The sequence below is a fragment of the Haemaphysalis longicornis genome, unplaced genomic scaffold, assembly GCF_048455015.1.
Source record: "Haemaphysalis longicornis isolate Haplotype H1 unplaced genomic scaffold, Haemaphysalis longicornis Haplotype H1 scaffold_10, whole genome shotgun sequence".
Taxonomy (NCBI): domain Eukaryota; kingdom Metazoa; phylum Arthropoda; class Arachnida; order Ixodida; family Ixodidae; genus Haemaphysalis; species Haemaphysalis longicornis.
In genome coordinates, this window is record NW_027526204.1 from 125,961,611 (window position 1) to 125,985,726 (window position 24,116).

At 46.8% G+C, this 24,116-nt stretch overlaps 1 protein-coding gene across 1 annotated transcript in view; it reads right to left on the minus strand.

Moving 5' to 3' along the window:
- The window catches only part of LOC144160084 (monoglyceride lipase-like), a 24,931-nt gene extending 4,455 nt beyond the window's left edge, over positions 1-20,476 (minus strand). The window contains exons 1-6 of the mRNA XM_077691692.1: positions 20,307-20,476; positions 15,392-15,504; positions 13,978-14,114; positions 12,226-12,336; positions 9,719-9,892; positions 2,798-2,929 (exon numbers count right to left, since the gene is read on the minus strand). Of these exons, the coding sequence (XP_077547818.1) occupies positions 2,798-2,929; positions 9,719-9,892; positions 12,226-12,336; positions 13,978-14,114; positions 15,392-15,504; positions 20,307-20,476 (837 nt within the window). The remainder of the gene's footprint in view (positions 1-2,797; positions 2,930-9,718; positions 9,893-12,225; positions 12,337-13,977; positions 14,115-15,391; positions 15,505-20,306) is intronic.
- Positions 20,477-24,116: the final 3,640 nt, after the last annotated feature.

The window sequence follows — 24,116 nt, forward strand, 5'->3', positions numbered from 1 at the left end:
CAAACTACTTCAAGCAAAAGCAGGTTGCTGTGAGCAACAAAATTATGCGTGATTTGTTTCGATACAAACGCATTAGATGGCTCTGTGTGTCCCACGGCGGCGGGTAAGCCAGAAACGCCATCCGCAAACCATGTGCTAAAACGCGTTTTGCCGTTTTCACCGGCAAACGGAAACTCCGGTTTCCGAGAACACGGTAAACGGTAACGCAATCAAGGTAACGATATGCTAAAACTAGGCAGTTTTAGCATATCGTTACCATGTTTGCGTTACCGTTTACCGTGTGACCGGAAGCCGCTGGCGACGGTGAAGCAGCTGTGCCGGTAAGTTACCGTTCGCCGTTACTCGCGCTGCGCAGTCGACTCCCGCAAACACGGTAAACGGTAACGTAAACACGGTAATGATATGCTAAAACTCTCCACTGTCAAATGTCGTTTACCGGCTCCGGTGTCTCGGTAACGGCGTTTCGCTACGGTCTAGTCGGTAACCGGCGTTTCCGTACAGACGCTTTTCGGTATAAACACGAATTAAAGCAGGCGTTTTAGGCGGTAACGTATGTTGCATACGCAAAAATTGTACCTATTTATTACTCATTGGGCTTCTCGTAATTCAGCGTTGTTTTTTAGGTGGAAATGTTATGCGGCTTTACGAAATGTAGCCGTATTTATTTGCTCAGTATTAGCCGAAATAGCTGTAGCTTTAAATAATATTAATGTTAATTATACCGTTTTCGTTCTAGCGACCTATTATTTCCATATTTACGTTTAAAAATTACTAGAATTAACGTTTTATTTCCACTTTCGAGTACCTGCGATGACAGCTGCGTAATTGGGCGCCTTCGCTGGGGAAAGCCCAGTGGTTGCTGTCTAACGTAGCGACAAAGAACTTCTAAAGTTTCGTATTCTGCATTCATGTGGGCTGCTTTGACCAGATAGCAGAATTCACATAACGCCAAAACAGCATTAAAATACAATATAACGACGTAGTCTATAACACGCATATCTAACCGCGGCTTCGAAAGTAGCCTTAATTTGTTCGACCTTCTGACGCGGTTTCTCAGTTGTTAAAACTGTTCCCTCTTTGGATCTCCTGCCTCGTTGGATCTCGTGAGCCGTGGAATCTTTTGACACGTCTTGGACTTTTTGTCTCGTTGGGACTTCTGACTCTTAAGAACTCTCCACTCGCATTCAACCTTTTGACGCGGTGGATCTCTCGACTGGGCTGTCATGTGATTATTGGATCTTTTGATCTTTTTTGTCCGGAAGCAAACGATGCTTTATTCACTGCGAAATTATTCAATTTAAGCTAAAACTTTTATTCTCGCGACAAAACGTGCGTTCCAACGACGTTTGCAATGACATCATAAGAAAAGGTCCCTAAGCTAGACGTGGTGTGGAGCGGAGACTTGCTTACTCTTAGTCAACCTAGATGACGCCACCATACCGCGGCAAGCCGTTTTCTGCCTTTGCTTTGTTTGTGAGCGTATTGAAACCTGGCTTGTTTTTGCGCATGGAGAAAAGCATTGTTTCGGGAAACATGGCGCTCGCTGGACAAATATGCTCCCGTAAGACACCGTCGCTTGCGTCAATTGACCAGTGCCGTGCGAGACAAACCCAAAGCCACTCAGTACTGTGCATCTAAACGAAGCATAGTGCGCTCAGTACCAACAGCAGTACGTGTCGGTACTTCGATGTTTACGCGTGCCTTAGTAACCTCAACTGTTCGTCCCACCATTCTAACTGATATAACAATAATGTGCCCTAAATTTAAGCGCAAATGGCTCATTCGGAAAGCTTGCGTTTTCCTGCCTCCGCCAATCGCAGAGCTGGCTGGTATGACATCATAGGTTCTGTTTGTTGCGGGAAATGAGCTGGTGGGTCGCATGGACATTTCCCTTTTAAGTGCAGAGCACTTTATGCGCTCGCCTTGCCGTCCTATAGCTCCCTCGTTCGACCCAAGTATATAGAGCACCAAGGCAGCGTCCCGGGGCAACACTGTTGTTCGCGGCGTACGCCAGAGGCTTTGAAAGCCAAGCGGTTTATATAGTCATAAGCGTTCGAAACTCCTGAAACGCTGGCGCTTTTCATACATCTTCCCGTTGTTTACCCCAAAGAAAACTATAGGCACATTTGAGGAAACAAATACGTATTTAACCGGCAGCGCCCGCGGACGCCCGTTGGACTGCTTTTTACGATAGTAACCGCAAAATGTGGCACTGCAACGCGGGCACGTGCGGGGAGAAAAGCACAAAGAGAGCAGAACTCCCGCTGGCGCAGTTTCAGGCAGGGGGCGCGCGAGCACTGCGAAGGCGGGAAATTTGAATTGCGTGGGGTGGTAGCAGTAAGCGGATAACGGCGCTACAGCCCATGCGGTAACAGCGGTACAGCCCATTATGGCGAATCACTGCTCTGCACTTCCCACAGCTCTCACACTGAGTGGAACGGTTTTTTTCCCTAATTATACAGCTTATTTGAGCGAAGTTTACGTTAAAATTGCTGTCAGCATGATTCTAACCAGGCAATCTTTTGAATGCACCAAACTTGCATTTTGTCTTCATGGCCCCTTTAAGAGTGTAAATCACTTTGCAGTGTAGGCCAAGCTGAATGCCACTCGAAAAAAATGTCACTCGTCAGATTTAACCAAGGTATGGCAAGATAAAAGCTTCTCGTTACGTTTTTTTTTTTTTTTTTTGAGGAGCGTCTACGTTGCAACCGACAATCCCCACACTTTTCTACCTCATTTGGCTGCAGAAAACGTTCAGGATTTCGCACACGACTAGACATTCATGTAATGAAAATACCTTTATTGTCTTGTCCTTGCTGGTCGTTTTTTGGAAGAATGCTTTAGTGACTTTCGGGTCGCCGATCTGGTCGTCGGAACCCACCAGGACGAGCAAGGGCAGTTCAAGATTTCCCGCTTTGTCCAAGGCCTCCTGAAAAGTTGCAAAAAAAAAATTGGCTCCAATCCACGCTGTGAAGGTGATTGGAAAGCAAAGCTATGGATGACCCCCACTACAATTCCACATGCAATGTCACTTAAAATTCAGACACGTGGCTCTAGAAAGAGTGAAACCAGAGATTCTGCAAACCGTTACCTAGAATTCACGGGGGCGCCGTCCCGAACAAAGCGTCGGTTACGGCCCGGTTCGTGCGGCTGACGCCGCCGCTGTAGCCCGGCCGCGCGTCGCCAGAAAGAAAACGGAGAGGAGGGTGTTTCGAAGAGTGAGGCAGCGGAACCTAAACATCCTGATGTGCTAGCTCGGGGCTCCACCGCCGCGCGACACAAGCGCAGACACCGAAACAATCCGGCCTGTGAGCTCAGTGATTCCAATTTATACAAATCTAAATTAAATGATTTCGTACGTTTGAGAATGGCGAGAAAGCTGACGAAACTTTTCTAATCGCTGTTTATTAGAACCAGTTGCTTCAACAGTCTTTTGTAATAACTGTTAAAAAACAACCACATTGTTATTCAGCAATTTAGAAAACGCAGTCCCATTCGTGGCAAACAGTGCGCAAAAGGTAGCGCTTCTCTAGCGGATTAAGTGGTCTCTACATTTTGTTTTCCCGCCCTGAAAACCAATCCTTGACGTATCTTTGCCGTATGTCCATGTAGTTCCGTCAGGTCCGGGTTGCCTAGGAGGTGCTATCGAACGAGTTAATCAAGCTGTGTGAAGTAAGCGCGCAATGCACGCGAAGCTGCGCCAAAACAGGCCCAACACCGTCGCTAAAGCAGACGACAAAGCCGACGGAAGGGTCCCGCCGACGCGCCAACCGTGGTGAGCACGGGAAACGTTGTGTAATAGCGCCCTATCACCGCTCCATCTACAGTGCGCTGAGTGAGTGAAAACCTCCGCCTCCGCCTCCGTAGCCGCGTTGGGAGTTTCTTGGTGCCGCACGCCACGAAAGAACCGTTGGCTGGTAGAGGTAGAAAGCTTTTTTTAGAAATGACACGCGCAGATGGCACTGTCTCTAACCGACTGAACCGCGGCGTCGACGCGTTCATCGTGGCCGATCTAAGAGTACATTTTCTTGGGTCGCAATTAAAGCTATCGGGATTTCTAAATACAGACAACAGGGATACCAAACCGCCTCTCAGAGATTGTAATAGGAGTTTAAGGAGGCAAATGATTGATAGGAAAACCATAGAACGAAAAAGATAGACTAAACCATCTAGGAAGATAGAGACAGGTTGGACGAATGGTAGGTAAATTCATCATGCCAAGCTTGATATTTACGGTGGGTACGTTGTAGTCATTAGGCAAACCAATGACACTTTCTAGTAACGTTACCCTTTTGCTATCAAGCCCCTTGTGGGAAAACTAGCCGCCCACGTGCATGCTCGTAAAACTAATTGTTGCCAAAGAAGTTGTCCACGTATCTCCTTGCTTCGCTGCAAATGTTATAGAAAGACGATAGCCTTCTTCCGCACCTGCCACGTAAATGCCCGTCTTCTTTCACCCTCCCACCTCTCAAGCTCTTCCCCTCCCCTCTCCCTTTAACACGACGAATGGAATGAAATCTTCTTCAATTAAATTCAAATTTCCCGCGTACACTCGCGCACCATGCATTGGGACAACATGCGTCATTTTCTTCAGCTTACGTATTTTTGTCGGATTGTAACTGCACGATTCGAAATTTTATGTTCCAGTGTTCGCTTTCAGTTTTATCTCGCTTCCCTTCCAACCATTTTTAACGCGCAGCTTTTTAGCTGCTATCGCAAATACAAATTCGATGTGCATTCTTAAGTAAAAGAACGCTGAGAGCTTCCGTTCTATACTTATAGCCACCTTCAAATACGCCCCAAGTTTCCTTTGCGCTAAATAATATCGACGTGTATGAGCCCCGCCAGCGGTTTTGATTGATTGATTGATTGATTGATTGATTGATTGATTGATTGATTGATTGATTGATTGATTGATTGATTGATTGATTGATTGATTGATTGATTGATTGATTGATTGATTGATTGATTGATTGATTGATTGATTGATTGATTGATTGATTGATTGATTGATTGATTGATTGATTGATTGATTGTGATGTTTAGCGCGCCGACGCAACACAGGGGATGAGGCGCGCCGTAGTGGAGCGCTCCAGATTAATTTTGACCACCTGGGGATCTTTAATATGCCCCGAAATCTCGAACGCACGAGCATTTTTGCTTTTCGCCTCTACCAGAAAGCGGCCGCCGAAGCCGTGAAACAAACCTGTTATTTAGGGGTCTGGAATGGCCCTCCCAATATATCAGTTAATGATAATTAGTGAATAAGGAGTTAACAATGAGTTAACATTGAATATAAACACAAAAAACCTAACCTTTCATATTTAGGGGGCCAAGAATCGGATTTAAAAAAATGTGAAATCTGGGAAGGGGGAAGCATAGAGTGTATAAGTGTATTCTCAGAGCCTTGGTGTTTTTGCCAACGGAGATGAAACCGTTGTGGAATACAGGTATACAGATTTGCTGTAAAAGTCTGTTGTCTTTGTAGCCCGAAGCTGTCTAGCCCGAGGCGTAAACTAGTGTCCCATTGTTTTTAAAAACGATAGTGTTTCTTGGGCTACTTGAATGGGAATATTTCGGACTGTCCGTCTGAATGTCCATCTGTCTGTTTTTCACTCGATTCAGTCAGCCGGCAGAAGTGAAACAGATTCTGCGCAATAGTCTTATATACTCACAGCAAAACCTAAACGACAAAGTCCGCTGTTAATATTCATACTTGTCAACATTGTTGAACAAGAACAGGAGATTACGCAAATCTAAGACAAAAATTCAATACATGAGTGATGTTTGGAAGTGTTCCTTTATTAAAAATTTACGGAGGCTTGCTTTTTGCGATCGAAAATAAAGTACTACATCAACTGCCGAAACTGTCGCCTGCTGTTGCCTGCGCTACCTGGCGGAATTCTAAAAAATCAAACGGCAACAGCAACGAAAGGTTCCATTAGATAGGTTTCGCGTTCTGCTTGGAACGCTCGTGGAGCAGGGCAACGTCGTTCTATAAGCGCTGTAGTAGGGCGTCTCGATTCACGGCATCGAGGCACCCAACTTGGAGCAGTGGAACGCGGTAAATATAAGTTGTCTTGAGCAAACCTCTAGCTTGTTATCTTGGAAGGAACGAGACGGGAGAGAAGCAGCATGAGAGATCAGCGGGAAGTAAAAGAGATGCATTCACTTGCCAGGGGTGCCAGTGGACTATCGTCTTGCGTCGACATTTGCAACGAAAGGGGCAGATACGCGGCCAATTTTTTTAAGTGCGAATGCACTTCTTAAGCGACCCTGAATTTGCGTCCACCGGCGATGTCCGCGCACGTGGAGATGGGCGCGCGCAGCCTGGCCGCTGACATGGCACATACCCACGTGGGGGATTGGCCAGGAATCTCCTCGTCTTCCTTGGCAACGGGGGGAGATGGGCGCGCGCTGCCTGGCCGCTGACATGGCACATACCCACGTGGGGGATTGGCCAAGAATCGGGCGTGAGAAGGGCGAATGCACCCGCTTAAAGGAGTACTGACACGAAATTTCAAAGCTGAGATCCGCTCTAGCAATCAAGTACAACGACAACACAAATAGGTGTCTGTGAATAAATGCATCTTTCTTTCTTTGTAGTTGTGTGTGTGTGTGTGATCTCTCTTTCGCGAACATTACCGAACCGCGCAAATTCAACTCGTGCATTCGCACTTTCACAGTCTTCCCCTCGGGGAAATGCGGGGAATTTTTAGTACGTGTTACGAAGCGCTCCAGCGCGAGGTGTAAAAGAGTATCCTGGTGGTTTTTTTTTTAGTACGTGTTACGTCCTAGTGTGAGGCTTAAACGAATTTCCAGGTATTTTACCACCATGACTACATGAGACGAACGACGATTACGACGACGACGACGACGATGACACGAGACGCCAACAGCCCCGTCGCCTAAGGGCCTTCGCCCATTTTAGAAAAGTCGTGGCCCGTTAGTGTCGATACCCTCCCTGCTCCACGGAGGATGACCAGCAGAGACTTTTTAGTTGTTGCTCTAAACTGGACATTATGCCATGATCTGGTCTGCAGAAAAAAGCTGAGCCTTATCCTGCAGGGTCGGGTTCATAGAATAGGTAGTACGAGACCTGGTAGCGGGCTCAATCAGCCTTTATATCTAACCTTTTCACAGACAGTGGCGTACACCGAACGATCGCGTGTACCTGGATGAGAACTCTGAAGGATGCTCAAGCAGCATTGTTAAAGAATGTGCCTGACGTCACCTGACGCGGAGAGCAAAGCGCTGCCTTTTATTGTTCCACTGCAGAACCCAAGCTAACAACGGCGTTGTTCGTGCCAGTGTTGTGGAACAGGCAATCACATTCAAATTTCATTAATAGGAGTTGTAATCCGCTGCAAATTAGTTCTTTTCAATTTACCGAAAGGCTAAAGCTTGAGCCATTCCCACTCCTGGATTGGTCGGGCAGTATCCTGGATGTAAGTGTGCGGCCCTTGTTACCTGAATCGAGAAACCTACGAGCGCAGCACAAAGCGGACGTTATTTGACGTGTTGAAAATCGCAGAAACCTTTCTCCACCGTATAGATGATCATGTATTGATTGGAAATGAAACTCGACGTAATCATATAGTTGAATTACGGGCAAATAGTCATATAATTGTTCTTAAGAACGTTTTCATCACGCAAGAAGTACAGCCGTTTTTTGTAACCATAGTCATCCCATAGGTGTCCATGTATTTACAGGAAACTTGAATTCTGTAACTTTTACTTCCCTGATGATTATATGCGTCATTTAAATGAAACTAGGACTAATGACGGAGTAATCGCGACATATAGTCTACTCCCGATAATTTGAAGTCCCGGCCTAATTGAAATTGCCCGTGATTTGGAAGTGGAGTGAAGGCCCCGTTATCCCTGCATGCGCTACTGAGAAAAGAGCTCCGTAATTGGAAGTTAAAAGCCAAAGTATTGGTAGATTAGAAGTTAATTCCTAATCTAAAGCCTTGATACGATCGGAACGTTTGAAAAATCGGCAATTTTTAGAATTCGAAAACACGTTTATGTGAAGGGATATGTGCGCTGTGCTGACGGACGTTGAAATCTGAGATTTTTCGGCCCCACGAGGATATAGTAATAAAAATTACATCGGTGACGACGTTGAAACTGAGCCACAACCGCACCTGCTGATCTAGCTGCGGGACTTGCCCTCTCACAGCAGTATAAATGCAAAGCTGCCTGGGGGGAACCTGTGGCATCCTCTCAAAAAACTAATGCGTTTCCGCATAGACCGGTTGGTCGACCGAAAACCCCTAAAATTGCGTTCATGAAACCTCGCTTCCATTGGGTGTAAACGGTACCTGATAATGGCGAAAAATTGTGGTTGATCTCCCTTTTAAAACACGAAATTGAAAGGGGCCTTCACAGGAGCAGTCGAATGTTTAAGGTGCGAAGAGTTCCTTCATGTGCAAAGAGTTCGCGAGCCTGACCCCGCCAGCCGAAGTGACGCCGACACGCGAGAAACAAAAAAAAAATAACAGGATTATTCCGGGACACCCAAACCAAAAAGGACATGCACGGAAACAGCAGCTCGAAACGCACAACGGTCATGCGAACAACGCGACCACGGAGGGTGCCTCAATTCACGCGCGTCCCCCGTACACGAAGGCGCTGGCATCGAGGCGCCAACTGTCGGCCCTCATTAGCGTCATGATGCGCTACTTCAGTTCACCTCTCCTAGACGGCGGCACCACTTGAAAGAGTCATAGGGAAAGACATAATGCGCATTCATAGAGCTGATCACGTGTCTGTTCATAGCGCACTCAGTAGAGCGCACCTCCCCTTGTAGCGAGAGGCGAGAGAGTTCGTGGGCTCGAATCCGGGCGCCGCCGCTTCAATTGCACCTTTTCCGGCGACGTCACTTCCGTGATGGATATGACGTCACTGAGATGTTCGCGTACCCTGGCATAAAACACTTTCGTGTTAAAAAGGAATGGTTCTATACAAGAGCAGTACCGGTCATGAAGAAGGAGTACAATATTATACCTTTTTCTCATACACCACGTATCGGTATGGATTTAGATCATTCATAGGTGCGTTTACTTAGTGCGCGAAAAATTATCGCATTGGTTCATTCATCGTCCGCTATTTGGATCTTTGAAGGTTTAACGGTCGATTAGACGCACTGTAAGCGAAGGTTGGACGCACTTTTGTTGTGAGAAAACTTTCGCGCTTCTCTCAATTTCGTTTTCGCCGTAATCATTGAAACACTTCCTCGGAACGAGGTATACAAGTCATAGCGTACGCCCTTCCAAGGTGATGTCCAATGATTATCTCTACCAAAAAAACGAAGGAAGCTCCCATTTGTAGCCACAATAATGGAGTAAAGGTCGTTGCGGCCGCGAAGAAGCAGCAAATCGGCTGCAATCGTGGGCCTAAACTGTCGGGATGGTCGTGAAGGTTGCATACAGCTTGGCTACCTCCAAGTTTCGCACGTTAGCGTGAGCTTCCTTCAATTTGTGTGGACATTACCGTTCTGGTGCTAGTGCAGCAGTAAAAGGCACAACTTTGGAAAAAATATGACCGGATTTAACGCGCCTAAGTTACAGTTCCGCTTTTCCCTTCACTCTTAAATGCAACCATCAAGGCCAGGATCAAACCCGCTTCCGTGGCCTCAGCAGCACAACGCCTAAGCCACTATGCCTCCGTGCCTGGTACACAATTTCGGGCACTGTTTCCATGGCGCACTTACTTGCATAGCCTTCAGCATAGCGGAAGCCCATCCAGCTGGTACGCTGCCGTGATAACGCAGAGGGTCATTGATGGCGGCAATGACGACTTCGGGGTCTCTGCTGATAAATTGCACGTTCACTGATGCCACAGGCGCGCTGGGAGCGACATTTCCCAAGACCTTGGCCGACGTCTTCTGAATTACCGAGTTGGAAGAAACCAGGGGGGAAAGCATTAAGAATTGTCTGGGGAGAGGTTCCAAGTTTTATGCAAAAAAGTATGCAATATATTTGTGGCTGAGCCCCACTAGAGACAGACGATCTTAGTTCATCTTTCGGAGGCATTGGTCGGATCATAAAGTACGGGACAGGAGATGGGTTCGTCCGTGTAGGTGCAGAAAACATGGCTCGAGCTTAACCCTTCGAAACCTAGTTATCACGATCGAAATATGAAGCACAAGCACAGATGGCACAGCCGCCGCGTTATCATTGGCGAAACTGAGGGATCAAGCGTCGGAGAAGCAGCCGTTACACCCTCGCCTAGACACGTGGTACCGTAGCGGCGAGGCTTCTAGCGAGCGCTGCTGTGGAGCCTGTCCACAGAGGATCTCGTGGCGCCAAGCCAAACTTTCATTTCAGTTTCTTTGGGTACGTTTTTGTAATGAATATTTGAGCTGAGTTAGTCGGAAACAATTGCACAAATATCTACTTGCCAATGTTCTCCCAGTCCCAGTGAACATAACATGTACTCTAAATGGTCAAGACTGGACGCAATTAAAAGGACGAAAAATGGCTATAAAACCAGCAATGAAATGTTTCTTCTTAAACCTGCATTTGAACGCTCTACCAGTGTCAAGCTGGTGTGCGGGGAAGGGCATATTTGTGCCTTGGCTTACAAAATGTAGCTATGCAAATGACCCAACAACATTGATCATGTATTCATTGATTTCTGAGACCCTATGTTTTATCGGGATATCCCATAACGAGCACTGAAAAAGGAATTGCCAGTCACGCCCCATGGACTCCACCTTCTGCCAGTGCTGAACCATGGGGTATACCATACGACAGGAACATGGTTTCAGCCTTCCATAGTATCTAAAAATTAAGAATGGCTGTGAATTGTGTCGTTGTGGCTGCGCGACCTCTGCGCGAGAATTTTATTTTAAGTATTGTGTATCTACGGCACGTGTACCTCAGTCAGGCAGAAACGCCTGAGTGGTTGCCAGTTCCCGATTAGTTTGTTCGCTTAAAAATCTAAGAGAAACGCGTCGGTGGCAAAACCACCGATGCGCTGTTAGGCTAGTTTTGTTGCTAAGTGCCTGCTTTGAGTATAAGCAGGCAATGAAGAAAAAATTCGATGGTGGCGCAATCGGGTCGACGTGGTATTCACAATTGCCCAGGTTCGATTCTGACACGAGGAAGCGTTTTCTTCTTGAGGCGCTTGCTTGGTGTAAAGGTGGCTTTCACGCAGTACATTTTTGTGTAACTACATCGCCATCAGTAAGGCATAAAAAGCTTGGCTTTAAGAATCCATTAATATATCTTTCAAACGGCGTTCGCATATGAGCCTTCTTCCTCGCGAACCGAACACGAGGCCTGTCCTAACGCGCTAGCTTTGTTCCGGCTTTAGAAGCGCGCAACACGGCGCTCTAAGCACGCTACTCGCACACTGTAACGACCGTGTATTGCATTCGAAACGCTTTAGAAGTCCCGTTTGCTTGGTTTGGCAGCGTCATGGGTTGCCCGTTAATATTCTCGTTGTTCATTAATATTGCAGTTTCGTCGCGTCATTCCACCCTCTGTGGCGCCTTCTATGCCCTGCTTTAGCTTAACACTCCATTTTAAGCCGCGATGCCGGTTTACCGCGCGTGAGGCAGCGGGAGGCGGCGAGGATCCACGACTTCGCGAACAACTAGGCTGAAAGCTGCGTGGAGGTAGCGCCTCCTCTGCCAGCTCGGCTTGACGTCACCTTGTATCCGCGCGCGCTCTTCGCAGTCTGCTCTTGTGCTGCTCTCTGTCCCCGCATCGACGGCGAAAAGTTTTGCCGATGCGCGAAATTTATTTCTCATGCCATAAACTATCCCAGTGATACATTCAAAGCACTTGCTGTAACGAACACGTTGCGCACGTGTTCATGTCATTCATCACACATTGCTGTATCCATACACTTCGTTATGTACGTACAAGGGTTCACTCCGACGGGAATAGCTGCGGGAGACCTGGCTATCATTCATTTTCATTTCATTTATTTATACTGTTAGCCCAGAAGTGGGCCATTACAGGGTATATCGTGTTTAATAGAGTCTAAACAAGCTTTAGACAAGCGACAATTTTACAGTTGGTAGTGAGCATTTCATCGCCGTGTGTGTAATTCTTCGCCTGCATAATCTTAGCGCCCGCAAGTCTCGCAGAACAGTATTGCCGCCACCTCTCAGCGGGCATAGCTTCAAGTGAAAACTTCACGTCTCTGTGTGTCACTCAATGCACTATGATCTGGACATGTGTTGAGTGGTAGCAATTCAGCTCGTACCTTGAACCAGGTGGCGCGTTTTCTGGCGAAGGCAATTAACGGTGACATCAAGACGATTCCGGCGAAATCAAGGGGTCTGCGTTGGGCGGCAATGACGGATATTAGGCCTCCCTGGGTAGTGCGAAGTGACAGAGGCGAGCATAATGTGAATACAGAGAACTTACCCGTCTCAAGGTGTGGGGTGCACGTCTTTATTCCGTAGAACCTCCTGAAGCTCAAAAAAGAGTTTAATCCCATCGCACTCACGTATACCATCTGTAGTACTTGTAGTTGTAGAAAGGCCCAAGGCACGTTGCCTTTCTTTATGTGTTTTTATGTCTTCATTCCCGAAAGTTCCGTAAGGTTATTGGGGCCCAGTTTTTTAAATCTTGGGGCCGACGAGTCATTTTTGAATTCCTTAGGTAGTCAAGTTCACCACTAAACAAGGAGGGAAACAGCGCAAAACGGACGATGCACGAGACGGAGAAAAAATGCCTATTACAAACGCTGTGGTTGGTCCTTTTTCCTAATCTTGTTCATCGTCTGTTCTGCACTGATCCCCTCTTCGTTAAACATGACCCAACTTGCCCAAGCCTGAACCTTATCGCCGGGAAAGGTTTACCGCATTGGAAAATTTCATCATGCTGTGGCAGGGGAAATAAGAATTAAGTTTGGAGGTCGCTTTAAATTTTTCTTCTGCAAAGGTCTATATCTCAGCAGTGCAGTGCACTTAAGAGATGCTGATTTTTTTAGCACGAAAGTGTTTTATTCCCGGATACACAATCATTTGAGTGACGTCATATCTGTGACGGAAGTGAGACGCCAGTACAACAAAGCAAGCGGCCTGTAAAAACGTGCACCCCCGCGCACAGTGTCTTCTTGCGGGGAAGGAACTTTTAAAACCAAAGATTACGTTTTACGTAGTGTTGTTCGTTGTCTGGTTTTATATTTTAACACGAAAGTGTTTTATGCCGGGATACACCAAGATTTCACTGACGTCATATCCGCCACGGAAATGACGCCAGTACACCTTTGCCGAAGCAACACGCCAGCAGGACGTCGCTCGCCAAGCACGCCCACAAGACAGCCACCGACCCGCAAATCATGCTCAGGTGCAGATTTCGCTGCACATTTCACTTTCGTGTTTTACCGGTTCCTATGACAGACGAATCAACCAAGTTTTTTTATTTATCTCAGCGGTTCATACATTCGTGTTAAACTATAACGCCGGAATGCACGCCTTGCTGTATAAGACACAAAAAGCCTTTTGGGGCGCATATGCAGCTGTAATGCCTACTAATTATTATTTTCTTTCTCTTGATAACGATCGTCGCAGTTGCGTAAGGTTGTGCGGTTGTCCGGTATACGTGGTTCAATAGAAATATGCGGCCTGTGCAATTAAACTTTCTTAGGTGGCTTATTACCTCGACAACATAACCTAACTTTAATCTGTCCCCGTGCTTCAGTGGATCGAGTGTACATTGTTTAAGGAACTGTAGGAGGGTTTGTAACTGGGCTAGTTGGTTCATTGCATGAAGTTGAACAGCGCAGGGAAGGGACTAAGAGCAGAGGCGACAAACTGAAGTTCTAGCTTGACTGCTCGGTGTCGCCGTGTTTGTCGCCTCTGCTCTTAGTCCCGTCCCTGCACTGTTCAACTTCATGCAGACATTGTTTAACTGCATATTATACCGTCCCGATTCTCGCAGTTTTCGGTTCGGATAAGTGCGCGCATCACGTGGGCACTGCTGAACAAACTCCGCAGAAAGCACCGACCATGGAGTAGCCGAAGAGGTAGACAGGCTTGCGCGGGAATCTCCGCCTTGTCACGTCAGCCTGATGAAGGACGTCGTCCACGTACGTGTCGATCGACTTGACGAATGCCCGCGGTCCGCTACTCTTGCCGTGTCCCACTGCGGAGTGAATTGCCGTGAATTGCCGTGATCTTGCTCTTGGCAATTATTTCTTTTTGTGTTTTTTTAATTCATTGTGGCTGTTCGGCAATTATTTCTTTTTTTTTTATTCATTGTTGCTGCTGCGCGTTGCTGCCCATTGCAATGTTTGATGAGCGCTGTGACTCGTTTTATACGATGTCCATTTGTTTTTTCGCCTTTCGTCTTGTTTTTCTTTTTTTTCTCTTTTTTTTTTTCGTTCCTTTGCCTCCGACTCCGCTGTCGTTTGGTGTTGCACGATGCGATTTGCTGCGAGCTTTTAAAAAACGCTTCTGTTGGTTTTTATTTTTTTATTTTTGCATATTTTTGTTTAGAACGAGATTCATGATTTCGTTTCTCGACTAAACACTTATGTATCTCCTACAACAATGCCCTCTGGGCGAATGTAGTAAGCTGAATAAATAAAATAAATAAAAATTGTCACCAATGCGGATGACGCATTAAACCTCACATGGGCCCCATAGAGGACCTCAATTTCAAATGGTCCTAATAAAATGCTTCATAATTTCATTTTGGCTCATAAAAGGCTTCATAATTTTACATGGGCCTCATAACGGGCCTGAATTTTACGTGGTCTTTCGAGGTCCCATAACCGCTTTCGGCAACCATAGAAACGGTTAAAACATAAATTACTTCTTTAAAGAAGGCATTTAACTTGATTTAAGCAAATGATGGGCGAACAATACTAGGTTGCGTTCTTGGATGCGTTTCGAGTAAAGGCGTGAGTCGCCCACGTTTCATTTAATGTTTTAAATCTTGAACGTCGTCAGTGAGCAATACAAGCTGCCTGGGCTGCTCTAAATTCCTTTTGTTACGTCTTCGAAACTGGTCTCCAAGTTTCACAACGCGATTTGCGTGCTTTACCGTCTTTTTGCGACCCGTACACAAGCTTCTGATATACGATATCTACTCGGCGCCCAGTAAAGCTCGAATTATCCGTTTTCTCTGCTTCTGCTGCATTTCGAAGGGAACCAACTTCACTGCTGTATGGTAGGATTGAGAAAGGGGAGCAGAAGAGTACCTAATCCCACGACCATGAATTTAGGTGCAAACTAAGCGGCTTACGGGTAGCTGAACATGTGCCATTCCCGTTGCCATACTGGCACACCCGTGCATCGCTGGCGCCTACCGCTAGTGTAGCTTTAAAAACACCGTTTTATCAAGCGTGGGTACAATACGATGTATTCATAATTACGAACACCAGCGCCTCGGCACACTCAGGTCATCCGGTGGCTCACCCAAGTCCTGTGCGAAGACGCAGCAGCCGAGCGCGACCAGAGCCTTGGCCAGGGTGTCGTAGTGGGGCTGGTGGCAGTGCTCGGTGTATGTGTGCACCATGAACACGAGCCCCCTGCGTCGACACCGACGGATTAACTCGGCTTGCAAGTGCAAACGAAACAAAATATCCCTCAACGTGAATTTGGTTCTGGTTAGTCGGTTTTGACTATGAAGCAATCTTGCACTGCACAAAAAAAAAAATCAAGAGTCATTACACTCTGGGAACGTCGATGACCAGCGAAGTTTTTTACGATGCGAGCTAGCAGGGAACGTCGATGACCAGCAGAGGTTTTTAGCATGCGACCTAGCAGGGCGTGACATTAAATTTAGGTGAAAGGTCACAGCAAATTTTATTTCTTTCAGGCGTTGGGTGTAGGCATACCTAAGAAAGATTTGTGTGTTTCGGGCATTATACATACATTCCACTGCAACCAATAATTTTATTTAGGGTGCGTTTAATCTCACGGAGACCGTGAGATTACCTTCAGGAAATTCTCATAGCAGTTTCCATAACAGCGGGCTGGCCTAAAATTCGCTGAATAATATTAAATCTCAACGTAACCTAACAAAACCTTACGTAATGTAACTCAACCTAACGCATCATAACCTACAAAAATCCAGCCCAACTGCAACAATCCTAACCTACCCCGCCCAACGACACAGAATACAATCTATATTTAACCTAATCCAACCTATTCAAGAAGTCCTGTGCGTCAATCTTCTGATATATTATTAACCAGGATAAAAATTAACAAAATCACCATGAGCGAAAACATCAAAAATTTCGAAAGGTAAGAAAAAAAGCTTCGGCCATGCTGTACAGGAACCTGAGACTTCTCGTTTAGAAGCGAGTGCTATAACACAGCGCCACAGTAGCTTTTTTTTTCTCTTTATTACCGGCTTGGTGCAGTGAACAAAAAACAAAACAATGACACATTCGTCAACACAACATAATGATAAAAACCTCTCCCGCTGCTACGGGTGGCGCGTGTTAAAAGGGTTTCAGGTTAACTAGTTCATCCAAGATGTTAGCCCAGTCAGGTTGCTCGTCTTGCATTTACATTACATCTCTAATATAAGCAATGCTTTCAATAAAGTATTCATTTACTGGTCGTGCACCTGGGTCTGCGTGTCTCACCGCCATACGAGGTTTCCAGAGACTGTGCAGGCTCAAGGCCATAAACTTGTCAAGTGGCATGCCTCCATCATTACTCGTTGGAAGGAAACGTTTTCCGCGCGGATATACCGGCAGTTCTTTCTTTAGTGTCCGCTGGAGAATGTCCCAGTGGAACACTGCGTAAGAACAGTCCAAGAAAAATGTGCTCCAGGGTCTCCAGTTTACCAAAATGTCGACAATTCACTGACCCCGCTACAAATATTCCTTTCACCCCCAGCTAAGGACTGACGGGTAGCGTTCAGGTATGTAATTGAAAGAAGAAGCTTTTGCCTGTTGACTTCACAGGGATTTGTTTGGCTCTGCTTAACACGTCTTTCCCCAACCCTGGACAGTATAAAGAGCGATAAACAGGTAACGGTAATGCCACATCGACCACATTCTTGTACAGTTTCTTTGTAGGTGCCAGAGCAAGGTATTCGTAGGAAAACCTGGCCCTCAGGAACTGAAAGGCCATAACGACCTCCTTCAAGTAGCCTCGTGGGGCTCTTGGTTTTAGTGCACTGGAAAACACCAAAAAATCTGGCAAATAATTCATCAACCTTGTCTGCACAACTGTTCCTAGAAAGGGGTCTGTCTGGTCTCTCAGGAAAATAAACCTAGAGACAGCCTGCCTAAGACAGTAGCATCTGTAGGAAAGAGTTTTTAGAAAATATTTGTCCTATAAAAGCTCCTGGGGGCGTGCTTACCCAATCAGAGGAGACTGCCGTGAGAATTTCCTGATGGTAATTCTCACTGTTTTCGGGATTATAGACACTACCTTTCATTTAATTCTGCCGGGGTGAAACGCAGTACAAATAAGTTTGTCAAATGAGCCCTTGCTTTTCGGGCGAAAGCGAGCAATAAATGCGCATAAAATTGCACGGTAAAAAAATAATGCCGTTCCACTTAATGTGAATTCCGTCGGAAGTGCAGAGCAGTGATTAGCCATAACGGGCTGTAGCGCCGTTCTCCGCTCACGGTTACCACACCAAATGCAATTCCCATTTCCCGCCTTCACAGTGCTCGCGCGCCCCCTGCCTGAAACTGCGCCAGCGGGAGTTCTGTTCTCTTTGCGCTTTTCTTTCCGCACGTGCCGGCATTGCACTGCCACATTTTGCGTTTACTGACGTAAAAATCAACCCAACGGGCATCCTTAATAAAGGAGCGCGAGCGCTGCCGGTTAAATGCGTATTATATTAAAGACGATAGTCTTTCTTGGGCTACTTAAACCCAGAAATTTTGGTCTGTCTGTATGTCTGTCTGTTTGTCGGTCTGTCCGTCTGTCTGTGACTCGATTCGGCCACCCGGTCAAAGCAAAACATTGCCTGCGCAATAGTCTTATACAGTCACAGCTAAATCTGCCCGTCTATGTCCGGTGTAATGTTTATACTTGTCAACATTGTTGAAGAAGAACAAGACATTACGCAATTTTGAGACAACAAATCAATACAGAAGTGATATTTGCAGTGTTCCTTTATAAAAAAAATCAAACATGCTTGACTTTTGCGAAATTAAATACTTCATCAACTGCAGAAAAAGAATTCACTCCGCCGTCGCCAGCTGTCGCCCGCGCCACTATAGCTTCTGGCGCCATTTTAAGAAATCAACCGGCAACAGTTACGCAAGGTTCCACTAGATACATTCCACGTTCTGCTTGATACTCACCTGGAGTAGGGAAACGCGGTTCTATAAACGTTGAAGTAGGGCGCCTCGATTAACGCGCGTCTTCGCCGTACGGCAGCATTCGCATCGAGATACCAGGTTTGGAGCAGTGGAACGCGGGAAATTTAAAATGATTTAAGCAAACCTTTGGCGTCTTTACCTTGGGAGGAGCGCGACGCAAGAGGAACAACATGAGAGGTGAACGGGAAAGCGAAGAGAGGCATTTACTTCCCAAAAGCCGATAAAGACTATCGTCTTTTGACGGCATTTGCAACGAAAGGAGCAGATACGCGGCCAATTTTTTTCCTCAAATGTACCTATAGTTTTCTTTGCGGCGTCCCGGGGTAACAAGATCGTTACCCCGGGACGCCGCCTTGGTGCTCTATATACTTGGGTCGAGCGAGCGAGCTAGGACGACAAGGCGAGCGCCTTGAGTGCTCTGCACTTAATTAAACCGACGCTGCTCGGCACACTCGCCGAGGTAGACCCCAACAGGCAGTGAACTGTAATGCAGCCAGCACTTTCTTGTATTGTTTAATGACGGCACGCGCCTTTATTGTTTCCCCCAAGCTACCCTCCACACCACTCTCCCCCCCCCCCCCCCCCGAATGAACTAGCGATTAGAAGCTTTCACTGCGGAAGCACACGAAGCGCTGCTTTGGCCTTGGCTGAGTTGGCCCTTGCAATTTCCCCTACCCTTCTCGGCCCCTCTCCCTTTGAACAAAGGAGGGATTTGATCCTTTCACTGCAGGAGCGGTCGGCGGCGTGGTAAACCTGACGTCTACCTGACCAAGGTTACCCTGACAGGGTGTAAATGAGGGCCGTTCGGTGCCGTCACTGTCACCCTTCCGGCGCGCAGAGTTTTAAAAGAGATTATCCGGGATCGATTTCCAATGGGACGGTTGGTAGTAGCGTCACTAAATAAGCTACGCTTAAGAGTACCGCCACTTCGTGCACGCGGAAACGTCTGGGGGCTATTTTGTTTCTGGCTTGCAGTGTTGCCATCTCTCCCAACGAAACCGCCGCCTGTTGTGACGGGCAGAGTGCGACTGGCCTCTCTAGCGTCCGCGCAGCAGAGAGAGTTAGAGGGGGGGAGAGAGGGGAAGAGGTGGCCAGAAGCAAGATGACTGCAGCCCTATGTAAACAAATATCACGTGGTGCCGGCCGACCAATGAAAATCCTGGCGGCACATAACATGAGAGAAAAGAGGGCCGATACTATAAAAGCCTTTATTTAGTGCACTAGTTAGTAGATGTGAGGGCGCGGTGCGTACATACGTTATTTCAGTGTTTTAACGGACACCGTTTTAAGTTGCAGTCGGCATAGTCATCCACTAATGGGGCCAGTTACTCTGCGATGGACGCTTACAATTGAAGGGTGGATCAATGTCCACGTTTGGCGCTGGGGGGGGGGGGGTGGAAAGATTGGGAGAGGTTCCGAAATGTGTGTCCAGGTGCTCCTAGCGTTACTTGGCGAAATACGAGCGCGCTAAATTATGAGAACATGCGCAAAAAAAGGGAACGGCAAACTCTGTGCTGGCTCAAAATTGAGATCAATTAGTTAACCTAGATAATGATAAGTGTAGCTTATTTCGTGCCTCTAGCAGTCGTCCCTCGCCCCGGGACGTCCTTCCGTATTGGCCACTGCCCGTATAGGTATACGGGCAGTGGCCAATTCCCGAAGCCAGCTTGACCAATTTTATAAGGTTGGAGGAATAACGTGAAAAAGCTACGCCTTGTCTACGAGGCGCGCTGTAATGGAAGGATCCGGATTAACGTTGACTATCTGTGGATATTTAACGTGCTCTGGATTCTTGCCAGGCTGGCGCTTTCGCTTTTAGCCTTTATCTGATAAGCAGCCACCGCGGCCCGGATAGAACCGGCGTCTTTGGGCTCAGCAGCCCAACCCCTTAGCCACGGCCCCAACACGGCGGGTGCCAGCTGGACCAGCAGACCGAGGGAGGCTCTCCCAAGGCAAAGCTCGCTTCATCGCCAATGGGAGGCCGTTTGCAATGCCTGGTTCAGGTCTAACTCAAGCGAAACGGAGTAGGCACGAACCTTGGGCGTGTTTCAGGCGACCACGATTTGCAGCAGATGTTGAAGCCGTCGGCGCTCTGGAACTCGCTATTCTGGATTATGGGGACGCCATGGGGGTCGTCTTCGGGTTGGGGCTGCCGTTTCTCGTGGTCCGTTGGCGGCTCTTTCGAAGGAGAGGTGGCCTCATCCATTCTCGCGGTTCACTTCTCTTTCTTCTCCTCGTGACGACGGGGATGAAGATGTTGGTTCTGGTGGCCCAAGAATGGCGTATACCCACTTGAAGAGATTGGCCAAGAAGAGTTCTTTTCCATTCTAATCAATCATGCGATGCAAAATAGTAAAGCAGAAGAAAGAATTTAATTAAAGTTCAAGAGAGGGAGAGTGAAAAAACAAAAAAAAATGACAGAAAAAAAGAGTCGGAAAACTAGGTAAAAGTCAGCCTAATGGTACTATTTTTAGCACGGCAGATGAGCTGTATCCGAAATGAAGTGGATGGCGTTGCACACGTTCCTATGGTCTTGGCCCATTTTTGTGCCCCCAAACGACACAAGTACTGGTACAGTCAATGGCAGTCCAAGACGTCGCAGGGGAGTCTCCAGCAGTCTTGTCCGATGGCTAGAAAATCGGCGGCTCAAAAGGAAGAAATGTTCTTCGGATTCAACTTAGCGGCACAAGGGGGAGGTTATCAGATCTACCCGATATAGGTACCGATTACGTGGAGGCACACCACAGCGAAAAGAAGTCATCGTTACTTCGTATAAGCGAATTGGGCGAAGAATTCTTTTCCAGCGGAACCTCACATGTTCAAGCTCAGAAAAAGTGTGCAGCCTGTGATCAAAGGCATATTGAGTCAACAGGTATTGGCGATAACGGGCCAGCAACACAGCAAGCAAACACCTCTACACGGGGAGCTCCTCTACAATCGCTAAAGCCGAAGCTGTTTTAGATAGCAAACCAGCGATTCCTTGCGGGTTAGCCCACCGTGACCGGTCAGCCAAACAAACCGAAACGCAGGAGCAAAAACTTTTAAAAACAGGATTTAAAGTTTCTGAGAAGAGAGCCATGTGTGGGTGCTCGTAGCTCGAGAGATGACGACGAAGAAAAAGATGAGGGCAGTGATAACTGACTCCTTTTTTTTTTTTTTGGTCTTGGCAACTGCCCTCAGTAGCCACACGCCATTATTATACAGGCACCAACCAACCACGCTTTTTCTAGCGGTTGACCAATAAGTGTAGCACTATTTTGTTAAAGCGAAGAATATGCTAATACGTGGCCTTGAATATCGAGAAATGACGACGAGGAAGATGATGGCAATGATAGCTTTGTCCTTGGTGTCCTTTCCTTTATTGTCTTCACCAACCCCCTGAGTGGATACGCGTTAATCTGAATTGAACAGCAGCCAACCATAGAGTTTCTTAGTAAGTATACTAGAGAGGAAACTGCGCCTTGTAAGATATATATCGTCGTGGGGGTTCATGGGAAGACCCCCCTTTTTGGCCTGGGCTTGGCATGACAATTAGATTCATATGCGGTTTTTGGGATTTGCGTTCTTCACTGTGCATTGACATAGTTACGAGCTACAAAGAAGCCGAAATCATACTGAAAAACTCTATGGCCGAAATCCTCCCTGTTCTTTGGTAGCGGTGTTCGGTGAAACAGCAGGCAGGGCGTGATCGCACCTGACGTTGCTCATGCCGCAGTCGAAGAACGCATGACTGAGTGGGTAATATGCCGCCGCGAAGTTTGTAGCCGACGAAAAGAAGAAACAAAACGTCCTTCGACGAAGACAAGATACGACCACGGTGATACGACAGATACGGGCGCTTGTATGAGTCCTATCTTGTCATCGTGCACGACTGTTTAACGCCACGTTGTCTTTTTTCTTGTTAAACTAGTTGGCGGTTGGTGCACCGGTTCACCACGAAGGCAACGTTTTAATAGGCACACTCAAAAAACTTTCCAAACTCTTCAAGCAACCTATTATTTGCGATAATGGTAAAATTAATAAAATCAGTCTCTAATGAGTCCCCCCCCCCCCCCAATATTAACCGTGTGCGTAACTACAACCTTGCCCTGCGGAATACCAGGCACAACCGCTCCGGCAAAAATACGCTTTACTTCCTTTTTTTCTTATTTATAAAACAGTCTGTTTTTATTTTCCACTTACATAATTGCACACTATTGGGGGCGTTCTTGTGGCACTTTGTTTAAATTTGCGGTCACTAAAACTTTTCAATCGAAGCCAATAAAGAAACTAAGGCGAGCGCGATGTATAATGGCGGTCCATGACGACACAGATGGCCTTTATGTGAGCCGCGTAGACGCTAGCGCCAGATTCCTCTCTAGTGTATATTGTAACAAACTCTATGCAGCCAACCAACCTTTATGTTTAGCCATGGATCTATAAGCATTAGCGCTATTTTTTAAGGGACTCTGCAACACTTTTTTCAAGTTTTTTTTTTTTGAAATCTTAAATGCTTCCACAACGTAGTCACCCGAAACACCCAGTACTTAGATTAGGGGATCGCAAAGTACCTCAGCCAAAATTTACTGTTCTATGCTCATAAGATAACTTGGAAACTCGCTCAAAAATTTTTCTCTCGTTCCCGGTCTTGACGTTCTTCGACGTCCCGAATTACGTCACTGAGGCCATGTAGTGGATGTTGGCCGGTTTTCCTTCTGTTGCAGCAATGAAGGCTTATCGATACCAACTTTAAAAATAAAGGCACAAAAAGAAAGCAGAAACGGAAGACATATCTTGTGCGACGAGAAAATCACGCAGTGCCGCTCCGTGCTGGCGATACTGTAGCTTTCGCAGTGCTTCCAGACGCGAAAAAAACAGTGAAAGCGTTTATCGAAAGCGTTGCAGGGTACCTTTAAGGTATAAAGGCCCTAGCGCCTATTATAAAAGCCCTAGCGGCTTTCATTCAATATCTTGACATACCTAAAGTGCCTAGAATCTACTGCCTAGTGTGCTGAAGGCGCCCGCTCGCGTAGTCGCCGCGGTGATTCCTTCCCCCGGCCACTGCACGGCGGCGCTACCAGTCGCAATCAATATATAAATATCTGGGCATAGGGATAAACGAACGTCAGGACTATTTAAAAAGTCATGGGTCAGCATTCAGGAATAAAGGGGAAAAGAATCCCGTCTATCATGAAGCACACAACACTGTGGGGATAGAAGAAATATGAATTAGTGAGAGGAATCTGGAAGGGTATAATGGTACCGGCACTCACCTTTTCAAACGCAGTAGTGCGCGTCACATCAGACATTCAATCAGGGCTAGAAGTAAATCAGAGGGCACTAGGTCGATTGGCATTAGGAGCACACAGTAAAACAAGAAATGAGGCACTGCACGGAGACATCGGATGGGCCTCCTTTGAATTGAAAGCACGGAGCAAATTATTTTTAGAAGAACGACTTATATATACTGAGGATAACCAGAGTGTTACGGTATCTTTACATGAAAAGAGTGCACACGCAGTTGATGAAAAGAACCAGAAGGCTCAGGACAAATCATGTTAATCCTCTAAGCGGAGGGGAAACGACCAAGGCAATAAAAAATGAAGCGAAAGAATCAGACAAAACGACCTGGAAAAAGAGGACGGATGCACAAAAGTCCTTAGATATCTTCAGAATCGGGAAGGGGGAGATGACGAAAGAAAAGTTATTTTATAATGCAAAGGGAGTGCATTACTTTTCGAAGTCCGAGAGGGTTGCTTGCGGTCGAAATAGCTTATCCGCAAGCCGGTACAGGAATAACTGTGCGCAGGTTGCGGCAGGGAGCCAGGAACCGTGCAGCATGCTGTAACCGAGTGCAAAGGTATTCG